This window comes from Myxocyprinus asiaticus, chromosome 8 (assembly GCF_019703515.2).
Source record: "Myxocyprinus asiaticus isolate MX2 ecotype Aquarium Trade chromosome 8, UBuf_Myxa_2, whole genome shotgun sequence".
Lineage (NCBI taxonomy): Eukaryota > Metazoa > Chordata > Actinopteri > Cypriniformes > Catostomidae > Myxocyprinus > Myxocyprinus asiaticus.
Window position 1 is genome coordinate 20,475,001 of NC_059351.1, and position 21,304 is coordinate 20,496,304.

Sequence of the window (21,304 nt, forward strand, 5' to 3'; positions counted from 1 at the left end):
AATGTGTGTTTATGCGCATCTGTTCTGTTTTCCCATTGTTTAAACACATGCTGGACAAATGTCTTTGACATTTGCATGGCATCTCGCTTTTTCTTCAGCGCCACGTGCAGGACTGGCATATTTTAAACACCATGTCAAGTTAAAAAGAACTTCAAATTGTCAAAAACGCATGTTGAGACATCTGCACTCTGTTTCATTCTTTGTGCTGCTTCTAGATTGTTTTAAGCGCAGTTGTCACAAAGATTCAACATTCTAAACAGGTTCAGGCTGCATAGAGGGAACTGTTGCAGTGTTTCATATTATTCCAGATCGTTCTGCACCAGGTGAAGTTTCAGCGCAGAAATGGTAAGGCAATGCTTTTTTCCCCTTCTGCTCTAGTGTACTAAGGGGCTGCCATGCCTTGTTAAAACTGTGTATGTTTACTGTTTCAGTACTGTTATGAATGTTGCCTATATGCATACATAAAATATCATTTGCGTATACAAAAAACATTAGAATAAGTGAAAATAAAGATACCATTTGAGTTTGATTCACCGTCTCCCACTTCCTCCTTGAGAGAGTGAAAGAACCTTGTGACAATAGCCTATTGCAACAGTACTTGCTAGGAGAAGAAATTAGATGGTAAGCAATTTCGGGTGGGGTCGGGATCGGGCTTGAAATCTGATGGTGTCGTTTGGGCCAGGTAGGGTCGGGCCACACGGTCTCGGGTACGGGTCGGATTCGGGTGTCATTTTAAGGCCCGTGCAGACCTCTATTACTTCTTTGGAGCTCGTTTGACTATTATTTGTTCTTTACTTTAAATAAATGTTTTTATTTATGCTAATTGGAGTATTGCCTTTTCTTCATGTTGCCCAGCAAGAGTCAGGCATGTGTAACACACGCAATTTGACACTTGAGCTGAAAATGTCATAGAAGCGCCACAAAATGACGTGGTTGCTTCAGCAATTGTGCTATTCATGTCATATTTGCTTTTTCCGACACTTTCAGAAAGCCAGGTGGGTTTTGATTGAAATCAATAGAGCATTAACATTAAAAACCTCATCTGTTTGGGAGAACATTTAATTTGCTTTTAGTGCCACACAGTGGACATTTCACCTCTGAACTGCTGCAATACCTGTTATGAACTACTTTGTTATTTTGCAGAAATATCACCAGTCACACAATTTTCATGAGATCAGGCTGAGTGTTGCAACCTCCTTGCTTTTAACTATTAACTTTTGGCAGCAAACAGTTATCCAATGAGGACAGACAACAAGTCAATTACCCTATCTAAAACAATCACCAGTGACTTATAATAAAGATAATAAAACACCACCAATTATACCAATCCTAAATAGTTAATATCCCAGCATCAACAATGCATTACAAAGGCAAATGAAACTTCACAATTAACATTATAAATAGATTCATGATCTTCAAGCAAATTAAGTATAAACCAATAACATAAATAAACAAGCATAAGAAAAACAAACGTTACATGACACTTGAGCAAATTACATTGCAAATAGGTTCATAATTCCTACTCATAACTCCTACCTCTTGTTCAATATATTACATCACCTGCAGATAACTGTATATAAAATATTCAAAGTACATTATTGCGCTATTGTATATTTCTCTCTCACTTTTATTTGTATTTTTTATCTGTTATATCATATTTTTTGTCACTATATGAACATGTTTAAATGTATATGTTTGTTTGTATGTATTTACATTGCATTCTCTTGCACTGGAAGCTTCTGTCACCATGACAAATTCCTTGCGTGTGTAAGCATACTTGGCAATAAAACTTATTCTGATTCTGATTCTGATTATTCATAATATTCAAACAAGCATACAAGGAATTTTTGTTTTTTTGTTTTTTTACAAAAAAGGTTTTATATCAAAATCTAAATTAAGCCCTTTTGGACAGAGGGTACTGAGTGTATATATGTACAAAATGCCTCTCTCTGTAAGAGGAGTTTGTTGACATCACCTCCTCTTCTAGATATCTTAACCTGTTCAATCCCTGTGTATTGAAGAGTAGACAAATTATGCTTAAATTGATTAAAGTGAACAGCAATTTTTATTTATTTATTTATTATTAAGTCAAATATTGCTTCTATGTTCGGCAATACGTGTTTTTAAACTCCATTGTGTTTTTCCAATGTAAGCCAAACCACATGGACACTATAAATGAAAGTTTTGGTACTTCATGAAATGACTCCTTTTGTTTTTAGTTGTTTACCCGAATGAGGATGACTAAAAAAATGATTTTTTTTTTTTTTTGTGAAATTACATTGGGCACATTGTCCACATCTATAGTTGCCATCGGGGACAGATAGAAAGGAGTGTACCGAGCTTTCAGGAGATTGATCAGCCTAACAACAAACTGTCGTATATTGGGCACACGCTTGTGTACTATTCGTGGAGGATTCTTACAGAAACTATTCATTACAGGATCAGAGCTGCAAATATGCAAGTATTTATGTACAGTTTGTTCAAAATCTTTACCTAAAGGAGAATATTGAATTACAAAGGACAAGCAATTGTTTATAAATTCAAGACGTTTTCTATTGAGTCATTCATGTTGACCTGTATTTTCAAAAAGAGCTTTTTTTAATCCAGCTATGTGCATATACTCTTTCCTGAAACCTATGGGTCAAATCATTACATTGTTTTTTATATGTTTCCTCTGAACTACAACTGTGACATATCCTATTGAATTGACTAATCAGAAGACTTCTCTTTAAACAGATAGGGTGAAAAATATGTTTAAAATTTTATTTTTATCAGTAGGTTTTCTATAAAGATCTGTTACTAATCTCTCCCCATCCTTTATATGAGAAGGTCAAGAAAACTCACCTGAGGGATTAGTCAGAAACAAAGAGGGAGAGCGAGAGAGCGAGAGAGAGAGGGGGGGGGGCGGACAAGGGTTAGGAAGGTAAAGACATGAGAGAGTGAGAGAGAGAGAGGAGGTGCTCAGTCATATCAGCTGTAGATAAACTCGTGAGTAACGTCGTGACCAGGTATCACAGCTGATCATGCACTAGAAACTTCTGCTGGCACGTGCAGTGCAGTAGCTTTTCTCTGGAAACATACTACTAACTGGATACTACAGATTCTCATTATTTCATTGGACTCTGTCGCTTTGCTTTGAATGTTTGGGGTTTAAGTTGGACAATTGTGTAGAGGAACTTGTGTTGAGGATTGACTCGCCATTCAGGCAACATCCTAACATTTCTGCGAAGGTGTCTCATTTTTTAAGTGAGTAATGTATCTTAAGACAACAAAGTGCATCAACTGTTGTCTTGTGGCCACTCCAGTGGATCATGAAGTATTCAGACGTCCAGAGCTTTGGGTAAGGCTGTTAGGTATTGTTTAGGGAGTAAGGCTGATAGGAGTGTTTTTTGACTAATGTTGCTGCATACCTGGTGACTCAGCAGTTTGGAGGTATGGAACATAAAACTGTTCCAAATGTCATTACTTTTTCAATTTGTTGAGTGATGCTAGTGGCACACTTAAATCTTACAAACTTTCACATTTGGCTCCATACAATCTTGAACATTTGGTAGATCCTTGTTTGGGCTGGTGATACATAAATAGTCATCATTAGCAGTTGGAACTGGTTAGTTGAAATATCACTAATCTGGTCATGTTGGTCTGCTGGTCTTGTTGGTGGCATTCACAATGTTTGGAACCTTTACACATTTTTGGAAAGCTCTCCAAATAGTATGAGATGGCCTATTCAGTATAGATACATTTATTAATGAAAAGATTGGTGGTCGTAGCTTGAAACTAAATGCTTTTTTTTATGTTTTAATAATTGGATGTATTTATTACTTACATTGTGTACATTGGGCCTCATTCATGAAAAATAAGTGGAATGTTTGGATTTTTTATCTTAGTCATCTGTAAAACTAATGCAACAATCTACTTAAGAACGGTCACATTCATGCAAAGAATGGTTTAAACTGGGGTCTTGGGCTGCAAAATATGTAAGAAAAAAATTGTAAAAATGTTTACATTAAAATTATTACAGTTTCATTCTGAAATAATTGTTAATCACAATTATTTTATTGTATTTAAAGCCATAGTAAGAAATCAAAGTAAAATTAAAAATAAATTGCCATATAACTTCATATACAGTACTGTGCAAAAGTCTTGGGCACATAAGATGTTTAATAAAAACATTTGTCTTAAGCTGGTTATTTATATCTTCAGCTTTAATGTGTCAATAGGAAATATCAATTTTAGACTTCCAAACATTTCTTTTGCAAATAGAATAGAATAGAAGAGTCCTACAACAGATGGTATGGCCCCCACAGAGCCCGGATCTCAACATCATTGAGTCAGTCTGGGATTACATAAAGAGACAGAAACAATTGAGACAGCCGAAATAGAAGAACTGTGGAAAGTTCTCCAAGAAGCTTGTCACATCCTATCTGCCAACAACCAAGAAAAACTGTGACCAGGTGTACCTATAAGAATTGGTGCTGTTTTGAAGTCGGAGGTTGTCACAACAAACATTGATTTAGCTTTTTTATGTTTACTAGACTTTGTATGACATTAATTGATAAATGAAAACTGTTTATGGTATTATTTCTGAAGACATCCTCACTATGCAACAAGTGTCTAAAACTTTTGCACAGTATTGTATATTATAAAAAAAAAAAAAAAAAAAATATATATATATATATTAATTTGTGTTTATTTTTGCATTGAAAATGTTTCTCTTCAGGTTTATACATCTAACATTACTCCAGCATAAGAAAGATACACTGCCAGGTTAATAAGAAGTAAATATTTTCCAGATAATAGTTTAATAATGTCTTTTGGTTTTAGTACAATGACAACATAAATGCTAATTGTTTAATTTTGCAAACAAGAAGTCTTTATAATATCATACACTCAGCAAAAAAAGAAACGTCCCTTTTTCAGGACACTGTATTTTAAAGATAATTTTGTAAAAATCCAAGTAACTTTACAGATCTTTATTGTAAAGGGTTTAAACAATGTTTTCCATGCTTGTTCAATGAACCATAAACAATTAATGAACATGCACCTGTGGAATGGTCGTTAAGACACTAACAGCTTACAGACGGAAGGCAATTAAGGGCACAGTTATAAAAACTTAGGACACTAAAGAGACCTTTCTACTGACTCTGAAAAAACACCAAAAGAAAGATGCCCAGGGTCCCTTCTCATCTGCGTGAACGTGCCTTAGGCATGCTGCATGGAGGCATGAGGATTGCAGATGTGGCCAGGGCAATAAATTGCAATGTCCGTAATGTGAGACGCCTAAGTCAGCGCTAAAGGGAGACAGGAAGGACAGCTGATCGTCCTTGCAGTGGCAGACCACGTGTAACACCTGCACAGGATTGGTACATCCAAATATCGCACCTGCTGGACAGGTACAGGATGGCAACAACAACTGCCCGAGTTACACCAGGAACGCACAATCCCTCCATCAGTGCTCAGACTGTCCGCAATAGGTTGAGAGAGTCTGGACTGAGGGCTTGTAGGCCTGTTGTAAGGCAGGTCCTTACCAGACATCACTGGCAACAATGTCACCTGTGGGCACAAACCCACCTTCGGTGGACCAGACAGGACTGGCAAAAAGTGCTCTTCACTGACGAGTTGCGGTTTTGTCTCACCAGGGGTGATGGTCAGACTCGTGCTTATCGTCAAGGAATGAGCATTACACCGAGGCCTGCACTCTGGAGCGGGATTGATTTGAAGGTGGAGGGTCCATCATGGTCAGGGGCAGTATGTCACTGCAGGCAATCTCAATGCTGTGCGTTACAGGGAAGACATCCTCCTCCCTCGTGGTACCCTTCTTGCAGGCTCATCCTGACATGACCCTCCAGCATGACAGTGTCGCCAGCCATACTGCTCGTTATGTGCCTTATTTCCTGCAAGACAGGAATGTCAGTGTTCTGCCATGGCCAGCGAAGAGCCCAGATCTCAATCCCATTGAGCACGTCTGGGACCTGTTGGATTGGAGGGTGAGGGCTAGTGCCATTCCCCCCAGAAATGCCCGGGAACTTGCAAGTGCCTTGGTGGAAGAGTGGGGTAACATCTCACAGCAAGAACTGGCAAATCTGGTGCAGTCCATGAGGAGGAGATGCACTGCAGTACTTAATGCAGCTGGTGGCCACACCAGATACTGACTGTTACTTTTGATTTTGACCCCCCTCCCCCTTTGTTCAGGGACACATTATTCCATTTCTGTTAGTCACATGTCTGTGAAACTTGTTCAGTTTATGTCTTAGTTGTTGAATCTTTTTATGTTCATACAAATATTTACACATGTAAAGTTTGCTGAAAATAAAAGCAGTTGAAATTGAGAGGACGTTTCTCTTTAGTTTATTTAGTACTTTTGTGGGGGTGCTTGGCATCAAAAAGTTTGAAAATCCCTGGTTTAACAATGTCAAATTTTATTGGCTCTATTTTATTTGTCTTTCATATATAATTTCTGCAACCTTGCTTTGCAATGTAATTTGGGGTGGGGGCCTTACCTACTAATGTCATTATATTATATTAGTACAATTGTCTTGGATTTCATGTTTTTGTTTTTCTCTTTGTGTTATCAGGAGCAGTTTGAGGCATTGTTCCATGCGTTTGATCCGGGCACATCATTCCAGTTCTTCAAAAGCTTCAGACGGGTTCGGATCAACTTCACAGATTCTTTGGCTGCAGCCAACGCCCGAGTCAAACTCCACAAGAGTAATTTCAATGGAAAGGAGATGCGGCTGTATTTCGCTCAGGTACTAACCCTCATAAAACAGTACTGTGGCAAAATACCATGGTACTTTGCAGCCTGGTCTCATGAAATATCTGTGAGTATTGCAACGTTTTTGCAAAATTGAAATTACGTGCTTCATTACACGTTTGGCTGCAGTTTCCAAGTGAAATGTCCAGTTGAGGGTGCCAAAACCCAGAAAAATTAGGTTGTTAAGGTAAATTTTAGATGAAGGTTTTAATAAGTAAAATATACCTCCCTAACCTAAAACTTTACCCTAAACCTAACCAGTAAGTGTATGAAAAGATAGATGAGAGTTTAACAAAACAGACATCCTTACCCTTAACCAACAACTAACCCTAACCAATAGTGTTTTAAAATGTAAATAAAAACAACAACAACAGTGATTTCCTTTGGCTGGAATCAAATCGCAGTCATCAAGTCCAAAGTCCAACGCTCTATCGGGTGAGCTACCAAGCAAGCTAATGACAGGAATAAGTGTGTATACTGTATGTAGGTGGGTCTGTAATATAAGTGTTAAAATGTATCGTTTTTCAAATCATACATTAAAGTAAAAGTGTAACAATAGTAAAATAACATAGCGGGGGGTGAGTAATAGAGTGAAAAATATGTTTTTCTAAAGTCATAATCAGCAATCGTACTCATGATTTGTGTGACAATTAATAAAACACACAGTTGTTGAAGCGCCACTAGTGTTGATTTCACTAGGAAACTGTAGCGAAACGTAGAAAGCGGCACGTAAAAGTCAGTGTGGAAAAATGTATATAGAGAAACATTAATTCTGTGAGACCAGGTTGGTACTTTGATATACAGTATATACCAAGGCACTGAAAGTTTACCATTTTCATATGTACCATGATATTTACAAGGTACTTCAAAGAATTCATGGTATTACTTGGAACATGTCCAAAAAATATAGAGGTTCTGGGTGGTTGCTTACTGGTCCAAGTCAAAAGAGCCCACCCTAAGTCTCTTTGGTATTTTGGCTTTGGCGAGTAGTGGCCTGTTACTTGAGCAGGAACTGTGACGTTACATGGTTTAACTTGAATGGTAAAAATGATCATATGACCATCGCAAATGTAGACGACAACTGAAATCAAAAACGTACAAACCGTCTACTGAAGAAAATGTCTGTCATGACTTGTGCGTCTTCTAACAACTTGTACCTCAATGTAAAACTTACCATCAGATGTTTATCTAGAATCCTGAAAGTTTCCACTTTGGAGTTTCAAGTTGGAGGACATGGAAAACCATAGCCGGTGGAATAATGTCCGTATCATGGGAGTCCCGGAGGGAGTGGAGGGACAAAATATGGTGGAATCCTGGACTGGCTCTTTCCGAATCTGCTCAACATAGCAGGCTATAAGCTGGAAATCGAGCAAGCTCACAGGGTTCCGGCTCGGCGATCCACTGAGGGAGACAGGCCCAGATTAATTCTGGCCAACTTTCTGAGATCATCCGATAAAGATCTTGTGTTACATGAGGCGAGGAGTAAAGGAAGGCTTTCTTGGAAGAACCACAGCATTTTCTTGTTCCCAGACTTTGCGAATTCAACAAGAGAGAAACGTGATCGATTCAAGGAATGCGAGAAACTTTTAAATCAATGGAAGGTCACTATTGCACTGATATTCATGGCCAAATTGAGAATAGATGCTAAGGATGGCCGTAAAACATTCACATGCCCACAGCAAGTGATTTCCTTCATAAAGTCAATGGAGTGAGTGGGTCGTGTTGTGGTGCTCACATTGCGGACGGGTGGACCGGCTCACTGAACATTCATTTGACTGTTTGAAGAATCTGCGCGTTCTTTTTGTGCTGGTTCCGCCTAGCGGCTGGAGTTTATTTTGTAGAATAACACACCTTCAGGACAGTTTTATGGATGAATCTACATGCTCTTTGTGTTTATTCTGCCTATTGGCTGGAGTTTATTTCATAGATTGTCTTTTGCTGTGTAATTCTGTCTCATAAAATGTGTATAGAAACACCGGACTTGAGCAATCCGATGGCAAAGTTGTTGCTGGGGTTCTCGTAGGCATACATGGACTGTTTGAGTTTGGCGCTGTCGTGCACGGGGTTAATGTGCACGTTTTTTTTCTTTTTTTTGTTTTTTTGTTCTAAGGGATGTTCAGGGTTTGATTGTTACACTAATATTGGAATGTGGTCTTTATAATCTTGTCTTTGACACGCAATATATGTTTTGGTATATGTCAAAAGGTCAAATGTTAATATGAGTGGATTGTCTCTCTCCACGTGGAATGTGAATGGGTTGGGGCACCCCATAAAAGGAAGGAAGGTTATTTCTCTTCATAAGCGTAAGAAATATGATATAGTTTTTCTTCAAGAAATGCACCTTTCTCCGCAGGAAGTTCAAAAATTTGGAAAGATATGGAGTGGGCATTAAGTAAGGAGTAAGAGCAGGGGAGTCATTACACTTAGAAGTAAACATCTACAATTCAAATGTCTCAAACAGAGTAAAGATAAATTAGGAAGAGTCATCATTGTTTTAGCTGAAATTCAGGGACAAAGTCTTATTTTGGCTAATATTAATTCACCTAACGTCGATGATGGGCTTTTTTATAGATCTTGAAGGGATATTGCAAGCCGCTGGCACCCCTCATGATATAATATTGGGAGGAGACTTTAATCTTTTAATGGACTCAGTCCTTGATCAAAGTGTGCAAGCCCCCTAGAGCAACATTGATGCTTCACAGGATGTGTAAAAATCTTGGTCTTACAGATATTTGGAGGCTTTTTAACCCATCCGGCAGGGACTATACATTTATTTACTCTAGAATAGATTTTTTTATATATATAGCCAAGTCCCTCATTTCATCTGTCTTTGATTGCTCAATTGGAAACATTTTAGTCTCAGATCATGCCCTGGTGTGTTTAAAGGTGTTGCCATATATGAAGAAAAGTAAATCATATAGTTGGCGCTTTAATGTATCTCTCTTACAAAATCCTGAATTCCAATCTAGTTTCCAGTCTATATGGAAACCTACTGGTCCTCAGTATCCTCCGTGGGCATGGCTTTGGAAACACTTAAGGCGGTTCTTAGGGGCCGGATTATACAGTATGCTGCTTTCACCAAAAAATCCAAAGCACAAGAACTTGTGGAATTGGAAGGGAATATTAAAAGTGCCGAGGCAGAGCTGAAGCGCCGAATGTAGTCTGATGGCCTCAGAGAATTGACCCGATTGAAATACAGATATAATACTTTGCCACGGAAGGTGGAGTTTTGGCTATTCAGGACAAGACAGTCATACTTTCATTCGGGGGACAAAGCAGCAAAACTACTGGCTAGATATATAAAACAGAGAGAGTCTTTTGCTACCATTCCCACAGTGAAATCTGCTAGTGGTGAAATATTTACCTCGGCCACTGATATTAATAAGGCTTTTTAAGAATTATATCTTGATCTTTATAGTTCCACATCTTCATCTACTGAAGAGGATATTAGAAATTTTGTGGAACCATTAGAACTTCTAAAATGTCGGCTAAGCAAAAAAATTATCTTGATTCTGAGATAACCTTGGAGGAGCTTGGTGAGGTAATTAAGTCCTTGCCTACAGGCAAGTCTCCAGGGCCAGATGGCTTTGCCTCAGAATTTTTTAGATTTTATGCTACAGAACTGGCTCCACTCTTGCTAGAAGTTTATACAGAATCATTAAAGAATGGAAAGCTTCTGCCAACCATGGCACAAGCCCGAATCAGTCTGATTCTTAAAAAGGGCAAAGATCCAAGTGAGTGTAAGAGTAACCGTCCAATTTCCCTGATCCAGCTAGACGTTAAAATATTGTCAAACATTTTGGCTAACCGATTAAGTAAAGTTATGACATCTCTTATACATATAGATCAGGTGGGGTTTATTCGGGGCCGTAGCTCTTCTGATAACATTAGGTGTTTCATCAATATCTTGTGGTCAGTGGTGAATGATCAGACTCTGGTCGCTGCCATCTCACTTGACGCCGAAAAGGTGTTTGATATAGTAGAATGGGATTATCTTTTTAATATTTTGGAAATGTACTGGTTTGGGAATACTTTTATTGGATGGATTAAGTTACTTTATAGACACCCGTTAGTGGCGGTACAAACAAATTGATTAATTTCAGATTATTTTACTCTGGATAGGGCACCCGGCAGGGTTGCCCTCTTTCCCCATTATTGTTCAGTCTTGCCCTGGAACCATTAGCAGCCACAATAAGAAAGAAGGATGAATTTCCAGGGGTTATTGGCGGGAGGTGCGGCACATAAGCTTTTGCTTTATGCAGATGATATTTTATTATTCATCTCTGACTCAACTAGATCTATGCCTTGCCCCCACAGAATTATTAATTCCTTTTCTAAGTTCTCAGGATACAGAGTTAATTGGTCTAAAGCCGAAGCTTTGGCTCTAACAGCGTACTGCCTGGTAACGGATTTTCAGCCGGGAGCCTTCCAGTGGCCCAAACAGGGCATTAAGTATTTAGGTATTTTATTCCCAGCAATTTGTGATTTAGTTAGAGTTAATTTTGACCCTTTAATAAAAGGTGATGTGGGCAGGTGGGCTTCATTACATTTATCTATGATTGGGAAGGTTAATGTTATTAAAATGAATTGTATTCCAAAATTCAACTACCTGCTACAATCTCTCCCTACAAATGTCCCCCTCTCTTATTTCAAGCAATTTGATAGCATAGCGGAGTCCTTCATTTGCATAAACGTCCCAGATTACATTTCAGTAAATTGCATAGGCTGATTGACAAAGGTGGGCTAGGCCTAACCAAGATTTTGTTCTATTATTATGCATTCGGTCTCAGACATTTGGCTCATTGGTCGCTTCCACCTGAGAGAGCCCCTCCCTGGTTTTTTATTAAACAGGAAGTTCTTGCCCCTATTTCGCCATTGCAAAGCCTTTGTATCAAACTATCCAAAGTTAAGTTACACCCCGTTATCTCACATTTGCACTCGGTATGGACAAAAGTGTCCAGAGTGTTTAATTCGGACATTTATTTAAATGTAGCCTAGAGCATATGGCTGAACCCAAAATGATGTATTAATAAGTCCCCTTTCTGCTGGACAGAGTGGATTGTGAGGGAGGTTAATATGCTTGGTGACCTATATGAGACTCAACATTTTGGGATTCCCATGTCTCAGTTCTTTAGGTATTTACAGCTGTGCCACCTGCTCTGTACTATTTTTGGGAGTAGCATACACCCCCCTAAAGTGGCAGATACTCTGGGAGTGGTGATTACTGCTTTTGGAAAAGGTCACGAGGCATCAGTGTATTACTCCCTGCTAATTCAGAGTCTGGGGGATGGAGCTTCGGCTTCTCTCAAGATTATGGGAGAAAGATCTAAACTTGGTATTGGAGGAGGGAATGTGGGCTAGGATTCTAAAAATATGTCAAGTCTACACCTAGGGATGCAAGGGTGCGACTTATGCAATTTACGATTTTACATCGATTCTATTGGACCCCCTCTAGATTGTATAGTCTTGGTGTGAAAGACACACCCACCTGCTGGCAATGCCAATCAGAAGATGGAGACGCAACCCATGTTTTTTGGTGTTGTGTTAAGATCCAAGAATTTTGGTTGAGGGTTCAGAGTTTTATGTGTGATGTATTGGGCACTCAAATTTAATTTTGCCCCAGACTCTGTATTTTAGGCGATGAGGCGGAGATTAATATAGGGGATAAATATATAAAAAATTTGGTCCTAGCCAGTGTTATGATTGGCAGACAGATTGTTCTTAGGGGATGGAAGTCGGCTGGAGCACACTCATTTCAAGAGTAGTTCACAGAGATGGGGAGGGTGGCGGCATTCGAGGAAATGTCATGTAGAAGGCTAGGCAAGTTTGATTAATTTAATAAAAATGGGGCAGCTATTGGCCTTCTTGGAGGGCTCTCGGGGAGGGGCAGTGGAGAAAGAGTTGTGTGATTATTTTTATCTATTATATATATGTGTGTGTGTTTGTTTGTTTGTTTGTTTGTTTGTTTGTTTGTGTGGGCGAGATGGTTGGGTGTATCTAGGCTCCATCTCTCCTCCGGGCTGGGTCCGGCCACAATACTTCATCCACGTCACATGCTATGTTCTCTCTTGCCAGACACCGTGGAAAGAACCTCCTTGTGTGGTGTATCCAACCTTGGATAGAGGCAGCGTCAATGTCTCCACATGCCTCCTCCATTGCCTGGAGAAGTGTCATGTTGACATAGGGACGATGATCATACTCTTTCCTGCGCCATGTGGAGAACAATTCCTCAATAGGGTTTAGAAATGGTGAATATGGAGGCAGGTAGACAACAGAAAAATGGGGATGAGTAACAAACCAGTTTTGGACCTGATGGGCGCGATGAAAGCTGACATTATCCCAGATGATGACAAACCTTGCCTGGTCTTCATTCTGCAGACCTTGAACAAGCATATCATGAACAGCATCCAGAAAATGTATGATGTGATCAGTGTTATAGGGGCCAAGTGTGGCATGGTGGTGCAGGACACCATTCTGTGTAATTGCAGCACACATTGTAATGTTTCCGCCACGTTGTCCAGGGACATTGACAATGGCCGTTTTTCCAATGACATTTCTCCCCCTTCTTCTGGTTTTGCTGAGATTGAAGCCCACCTCATCCACATAAATGTATTCATGGACGATGGCATGGGCATCCATCTCCAAAATTCTCTGTAAAAGACAAAAGAATATGTAGATCAGTATATGCACAACCCAGTAGCCTGACTTGGTAGGTGCAAGTCTGATATATTGGAGAAAGTGTTGTATGCATACATCCACAAAGTCATGTCGAAGGTTCTTGACTCTGTCACAGTTCCTTTCAAATGGGACCCTGTACAGCTGTTTCATTCTCAGTTGATTTTTCTGAAGGACACTATGTATTGTTGAGGGGCTCACAGCATTTATATTAGCCAAAATTGTGGCATCATTAAGGATATGATTGCGTATTTGGCGAATTGTTATAGTATTATTGGCCAAAACCAAATTCACGATAGCTGTCTCTTGCTCTTCAGTGAACATGTGACCTCGCCCACCATGAAACCTTCGCCTTTCCACTTTGTAGAAGATTCAAGAACAGTGTGAGTGTGTGCCATAAACTGTAACATAATATATACTATTTTATACAATATAGTCAGAATGTCTTCTGTACTGTTGTACAGTATGATAACTCACCAGACTGTGACCAATCATGCAGTGCACTGCAGTAAATGGATGCATGGGTGCTAAAATATGTGTATTATAGTATACCGAATGTTATGCTGAAATAGCTATTATGTGTACATTAGAACATGTGTACATTACAGTAGATTGTTACATACCTATTCTCATTTCTAAAGGTTCGAATTATACCTGCCACTGTAAATCGACTCAAATTAGGCTGGACTCTCTGTCCAGCCTCTCTCATTGTTAAACCATGGTTGATCACATGATCAATGACAGTAGCCCTAATCTCATCAGATACCGCTCTTCTTGTTCCTGGTCTTTGTCCTCCTCCTCTTCCCCGTCCGACTCGTCCTCTTCCTCCTCTTGCTCATCTTTGAACTCCTCCTCCTCTAATTCGAACTCTGCCTTGCCCTCTGGCTCTCCCTCCAACTCCCCTTAATCTGTCTGCATTGTTTGCATCCATTGTTCAAAACCTATAACTTGACCTTTGGCCTATTTATAGGCCTATTCTAAAGCCATGATTGGTTGGTGTTAAGTAAAGCAATGAGTGTTTGCACATGTGAGGAGTTGGTGTGAGGCACTGATGAATTAGTGTGGCATTTTGATTTGTTGTGTTTGAAAAAGGAAATCAAGATACTTCCTGTTAGATTTTTGTGTTACATAGAGAATTGTGTTGTGTTTTGCAAAAAGTGTTTTATGAAATTGAAAACTAAGTCGAAGGCCGAGAATTAGTGTATGGTTTTGCAGATTTAGTGTGTGGTTCTGGTGTTTGAGTGTCAGGTTTCAGAAATTGTGTGACAAGTAAGGATTTTGTGTGTAAGCAGTTGAAAAAAAACTGTAAGTGAAGTATAAAATGTGGGTCCAGTCTGAGGCTAATAAAGTGCGGTGCTGATATATGTATTGTGAGTGATCAAGAGTTCCAAAGTCTGATTGCTTGGGGGAAGAAGCTGTTCTGAAGTCGGCTGGTGTGGGTCCTGATGCTGCCATACCGCCTGCCTGATGGTAGCAGTGAGAGCAGCCCATGGCTGGAGTCTCTGATGATCCTCCAAGCTTTTTTCACACATCGCCTGGTATAGATGTCCTGAAGGAAGGGACTCCTGAAGTCCACCACAAGCTCCTTGGTCTTACTGATGTTGAGGGAGAGGTTGTGCTCCTGACACCAGCTTGTCAGAGTGTGCACCTCCTCTCTGTAGCCTGTTTCATCATTGTCAGTGATCAGACCTACCACTGTCATATCATCAGCAAACTTAATGATTGCATTGGAGCTGTGTGTTGCCACACAGTCATGTGTGTACAGGGAATACAGGAGTGGGCTGAGAACACAGCCCTGCGGGGCTCCAGTGTTGAGGGTCAGTGATGAGGAGATGTTGCTGCCCATTCTAACCACCTGGTGTCTGCTTGACAGGAAGTCCAGGATCCAGCTGCACAGTGAGCTGTTTAAGCCCAGAGCCGGTAGTTTCACATCAAGCTTGGAGGGCACGATGGTGTTGAATGCTGAGCTGTAGTCTACAAACAGCATTCTCACATATGTTTTCCTTTTTTCCAGGTGGGAGAGAGCAGTGTGTAGTGTAGATGCAATGGCATCATCATTGGAGCGGTTGTGGAGCTGTACAAACTGCAGTGAGTCCAATGAGGCATGCATCACAGAGCAGATGTAATCTCCGATTAGCCTCTCAAAGCATTTGCTGATGATGGGGGTCAGAGCAACAGGACGCCAGTCATTTAAGCAAATGATTTTGGATTGCTTTGGTACAAACACAATGGTGGATGTTTTAAAGCACGTGGGGACCACAGACAGGGAGAGGGAAAGGTTGAAAATGTCCGTAAAAACACCACCTCTTACCATCTGTTATTGTATTTTATGATTAATTTTGTGAATAGAATCCACGTTATGATCATGAAAGAAACAGACACACACATTTTTGCTACTCTAATAACTGAACTAGTAATGGAAGATTGGGCTGTTTCTATGAAGGATGCTTAAACTGTGGTTCAAAAAGTTGTTCTACACACAAAAGCGTTTTATGTGCGAAACCCTGAAAATTGTTAAATACATGTTGTAATTGTACATTTGTCACAGCAATATCTTACCTTCTGTTCTCTTTAAAAAAAAAAAAAAAAAAATATATATATATATATTTCCTCTAACTGTTATCTTGGCCATTTTTGCAAATCCGCGAATCTTTTGAAAAAAATGTTGCATTACCTTCAGGGGCGTAAGGTGCGAACACTAGGAAGGACAAGCTAACCCATCATCGCTAAACTCTGACATACGTTTTTGCCAGTGTTTTCAGAAAACCGGCACCTTTTTGCAGTGAAAGTTTGCGCACTCAAGGTTGCCAGATTGCACAACCAAAGCGTCACACTGGCAGAATATTTCCAAACAGTAGATGTGCAAGTGTACAGATCTGCTTGGGAGATTTCACCTCTTGAAATATGGCAACCCCAAACATGTTGAAATCAAATTTTTTGGCTAATCGGCAATATTTAAAGTCTGTTAAATATTTTACTTGCATGATTAGTTCTAAGTAATACATGACATAATTTCTCTTAAGGGGATGGTAAGGGGGGATGGTGGTTTTACAAGGGGGATGGTTTTTGGTACTTCTTGCAACAAGGGGGATGGCGTCCCCTTGTGTACCCCCTCAACTCGAGCAATGGTAATAGTGATGCTTGCCAGATCAATTCACCAATTTTTGATGCTCATACAATTATGTCTGCAGAACAGGTCACATGTTTACTATTAATGTGTGTTTTTGAGTCACTTGCTCTTTTGTAGTAGATCACGTCTAGTTGAAAGGTCAGAATGAGGTCATGTACAGGGAAATAAACATGGTGAAAATGAATCATGCTTTCTGTTTTCACACAGTGGGAAAGCAAAAATTATCTTTTGTCTTTTATACTGCAGCATAGAGATCTATGACTCATTGCTAATGCAAGCATCTCTGTTACTATTGCTTATATTTAGGGTTTGTAATGTAAACAAACCTCAAATTTAAGTATTGAACGTTCAGTGTGTGGCATGAATGATACCTCAGGCGTATGATTTTTGCTTGGCAGATGATAAAACATATTTTTACAAATCCATTAGACTTACATTGAAGGAGACACCCGAGTCATATCTAGAGACCAGAATATCATGGAGTATTGAGGGTGCAGGACTTTTTTGACTTGGAACAGTAAACAACCACCCAGAACACATCTACAGGAAATGTAAAACTCTAGTTCTACAGCTCTCTTTTTCTGTACAGTCTGTACATATCGGCAGCCCTCGTCTTGAGCCTCCTAAACCAGAGAAGCAGTTCCTGATCTCTCCTCCAGCGTCACCCCCTGTTGGCTGGGAGCAGTCTCAAGATGCCAAACCTGGCATCAACTATGACCTGCTGTGTGCTGTGTCCAAACTAGGACCAGGTATAACCTACTTACAGTACCTCATTTTCATGGGTTACTTTGTGACTGAAAACATTTTAAAGGGGATAGTTCACCCAAAAATGAAAATTCTATTATAATTTACTCACCCTCAAGTTGTTCCAAACCCATATGACTTACTTTCTTTGTTGAGAACAAAAGGAGATGTTTAGCTGTATGTTCATGCATTCTTATACATATAACGAAAGCATACAGTGACCAGGGGCTGACAAGCTTCAAAAATGACAAAAAAGTACCATAAAAGTAGTCCATACGGCTTATGCTGAATTTGAATGATGAAGTCATACGATAGCTTTGTGTGAGGAACACACTGAAATTTAAGACGTTGTTTTCGGTGTTGGGTGTAATCTGATAAAGTAATCCATCACTGTAATCTAGGGTGTAATCTGATAACAAAGTAATCCATTACTGTAATCTGATTACTTTTAATCTAAAAGTATTGAAATGCATTACATTTTAAAATCTTGTAATCATATTACAGTTACTGACTTTCCCTTAGGTAATTACTTTTAAGTACATTACTAGGGTTACACATTTATTAAATTATATTATTTATGTAGAATGTAAAACACAAACTTTTCTGTGGAAAGTGTTTTAGAAAGTAGCGTAAAAGTTATGTAATAAATAGGGCTGTTGATTTAACATGTTAATCATGTCCTTGGACTGTAATAAGGAATATTCCTGCCATCGGAGCAATTCAAGCTTGAAGTACCACCTGTTTCCAGCAGGGGGCAGTAAGCGAAACTCCAGCTGTATAGGCAACACGCAGCTGTACAGAGAACAAACCGCAATCAGACTTGATTGACTCTAGTGACAGCACAAGATGAGAATGTGTTCTTACGTTTAAACAGCTGGACATTTATCTTGACACGACAACCTAAAAATCCTGTGTTTATGAAAGGATGCAACTGCTCCAAAAGCATCCATTTGATGCAGGTGTACATGGAGGCATCCTTAGAAAAGCCCTTAATTACTATTGCTGTGGACTATAGGACATTGATAGGCTTATGTTCAAGAATATGGAAATAACCGATATATTGCCTTCTAAAGCAACGTTTTTATATTTTTAGATCAATGCTTCTTTCGTCTGCCACAATAATGTAATGCATTTTAAATATCTGAATTATTATTTTTTTATAATAAATATTATATTTATAATTAAAATAAAATAACTATTTATAATTATTTAATCATTACACATTGAATTATTATTATTAGTGGGCCTTTCTCAGCAAATATTTAAATATGCGATTAATTTGATTAATCGCCATTTCATGTAATTCAATTACAAATTTTAATTGATTGACAGCCCTAGTAAATAATAATGTGATAAATTTTTTTTATGAAGTAATAGTTAAAGTAATTTGATTAGTATCTGAAGTAATTAATAATTTGTAGTGGATTATGTTTTTTAAAAACTCAAGATGTTTTTATCTTTCACTTTCATTGTATGGAAAAGAGCAGTGTCAACATGTTGTTAAATTTCTTCTTTCGTGTCATACAGGTTTAAAACTACATGATAAACAATGACAGAATTTGTTATTTTTGTGTGAACTGCTTGAAAAGGATTATGCTTTTATAAAACAGCAATATGATACAAGGCACTAATTTACAATACATAAATATATGTATTACTAATAATATTCACATTAAACAGTTCTGCCTAGTAAAATGGTTAATTAGGCTTACTAAGCTTTTATTGTTCTGATGAATTGTAGCAATTTGGCTCTTTCATTTAAAATTCACATATCAGCTATTTTACAAGTGACTTTAAAAGCAGCTTATCGAGCCGGAACTATCTGATTCATAATATATATTGTTGATGAATACTGTACAGTATTTTACCATGGAAGATCACTGTAAAGCATAGCCTTGAGTAGCATATTGCTTTATTATCTCACAAAGAATAATATTTTCTTAAGATGACCCATTTTAATTTATCCCAGGTGAGCAGTACGAACTTCACACTGGAACCACCGACACACCCAGTGTAATCGTACACGTGTGTGAAGACGACAGCTCAGGGGGCGAGGAAGAAACAGAGGGTGGCAAACGCGCACGCCCCAAAATCATCCAGACGCGCCGCCCAGACTATGTCCCTTCAGTTAACCAGTGAGTGGGTAATTCTGGGCTATTTTATCAGCTTGACAAACATTAGAAGAACTGGAAAACATGCAGTTTGTTATCCTTACCACCAGGGGGGTGGTAAGCATCAGAGCCTTTTCCTAGTTAGCCTCTTCCGGGCGTCAACCATTCTCATAATCTCGCGTTTCATTTATAAAGATCCATCGCAGATGGAATCAGGGACTTAAGAAAGTTTCTCTCATATAAAAGAATGTCATTATTTGCTTGATGTCACAACTGTGTATTTAATTAACCGAGAGAATAGCGAGAACGCAGCTAATTTACACAAGGAGTTTTTTGTGTAGCACAAAGAAACTAAATATTGTGTCTGAAGTGTTCAGTGTGTATTGTTTGGGGCCACTAACATGTACTCAACGTCATTATCATGTATAATTTCTAATGTTAAAGAAATAGGTTACCAAAAAATGAAAATTCTGTTATTATTTACTCACCCTCATGCCATTTCAAACCTACAGACTGAAGTTTAGTCATTATTCACTGAAAATCTTTCCATCCGTCGCAGCTCTTAGTTCTCATTTGTGAAGACACATTGTGCGTCTCGTAACCAAACGTGATGTGCCACAAATAATATGCAAATGAGATCTGAGAGCTGTGTCAGAGGGGAATATAATTCTTCATAATTTCTACTTTTGTGTTCGACTGAAGAAAGTCATGTGGGTTTTGAATGACATGAAGGTGAGTATATGATGTTAGAATTTTCTATTTGTTTAACTGAACTATCCCTGTAAGTCAATTAAGCACGTCTGTGCAGTCTTTGAAAAGTCATTATTGTTGCTGAAATACTTCACAAACTCCTCCAAGTATTACGCACTTTAAAAATAGAGCCTTATTCCGTGGTTAACAGACAACATCATCCAGTATTGTCTTTGTATATTAACTCTGTTACCAAAATCGCTCTGTTGTGCTCTACTGTCTTTGGAGATGTTGTCCTCTTTAATGTACGAGCATTTTAATGTCATCCAGTGACTTAAAGCAACTATAAATTACTGTATATATTTGATGTATTTGAATGTAGCCCATATCTTGTAAAGCTTCAGGATTTCAATAAAAAAAGGAATCTCATTCATTAGGTAGCAAGAATATGGAGTGAGAAAGCCATTTACCTACCTTTAATAAAACAATCTTGACCAAAGAGTTGATTCAAATGTTTCTGTGTGAGTCTGAAATAGAAAATCTCATTGGTTGCATAGCGTTACAACTATATAATGAGTTAGATTAGTACCAAAATCACCCTTACAAAAAATCTACAGTCTTGGCAAACTTGCTACAAATTTGCCACTCACTATTTTCACATGCAAATGAGCTTATGATTCGCTGCAAATGTTTGCCAGAAGTTTGCAGCTCTTCACCGGTAGTGATGAACATGCAGCAAACCTTTGGCAACAATGGACAACTTGTCGCTTTTTTTGTTGTTGTTGAATTAATTACATGCCGAGAAATTTAATAATTACAAAACTCAGCTGTCAATTCAGAGCCCCTCCCCCAGGGTAGCCTTCAAGGTTAGCAAAAAAAAAAAAAAACAATTCACAACACAGCAGTACACTTGCTTTTAGAATGGAGGTCAATGTAGGAAATGCTTCAGTGTGCTGAATAAACAGATTTTGTGAGGAAATGGCTTTTCACTTCATGAATTAGCCTGTCCGCTGTCTTCAACATGTTTTACATGATCAGTCCTTCTGAAGTGAATGATGTGTGGTGTTTACTATGATAAAATAGCTTTTTTAAAAAAAGAAGTCACAGACAATTTTCACAGGTAGGTGACAGTTTACGGCTCTCCCCATTCTTTGTATGGTGTTCCGCAAATGGTGATTTACTGTCATAACACTCTTAACG

The 21,304-nt window shown here is 38.7% G+C and overlaps 1 protein-coding gene across 3 annotated transcripts in view; it reads left to right on the forward strand.

The window, feature by feature from the left end:
* Nucleotides 1–20,603, forward strand: part of LOC127445354 (calcipressin-1-like) — a 38,946-nt gene extending 18,343 nt beyond the window's left edge. Inside the window, exons 2-5 of one of the 3 annotated variants that reach the window (XM_051705385.1) lie at nucleotides 261–345; nucleotides 6,576–6,749; nucleotides 17,149–17,308; nucleotides 19,273–20,603. In XM_051705385.1, coding sequence (XP_051561345.1) covers nucleotides 343–345; nucleotides 6,576–6,749; nucleotides 17,149–17,308; nucleotides 19,273–19,442 — 507 coding nt within the window. In that variant the 5' untranslated portion in view covers nucleotides 261–342 and the 3' untranslated portion in view covers nucleotides 19,443–20,603. Of the gene's footprint in view, nucleotides 1–260; nucleotides 346–6,575; nucleotides 6,750–15,443; nucleotides 15,518–17,148; nucleotides 17,309–19,272 lie in introns of all 3 variants that reach the window. The other 2 variants (XM_051705386.1, XM_051705384.1) reach the window with 2 other exon arrangements.
* The last annotated feature ends 701 nt before the right edge of the window (nucleotides 20,604–21,304 follow it).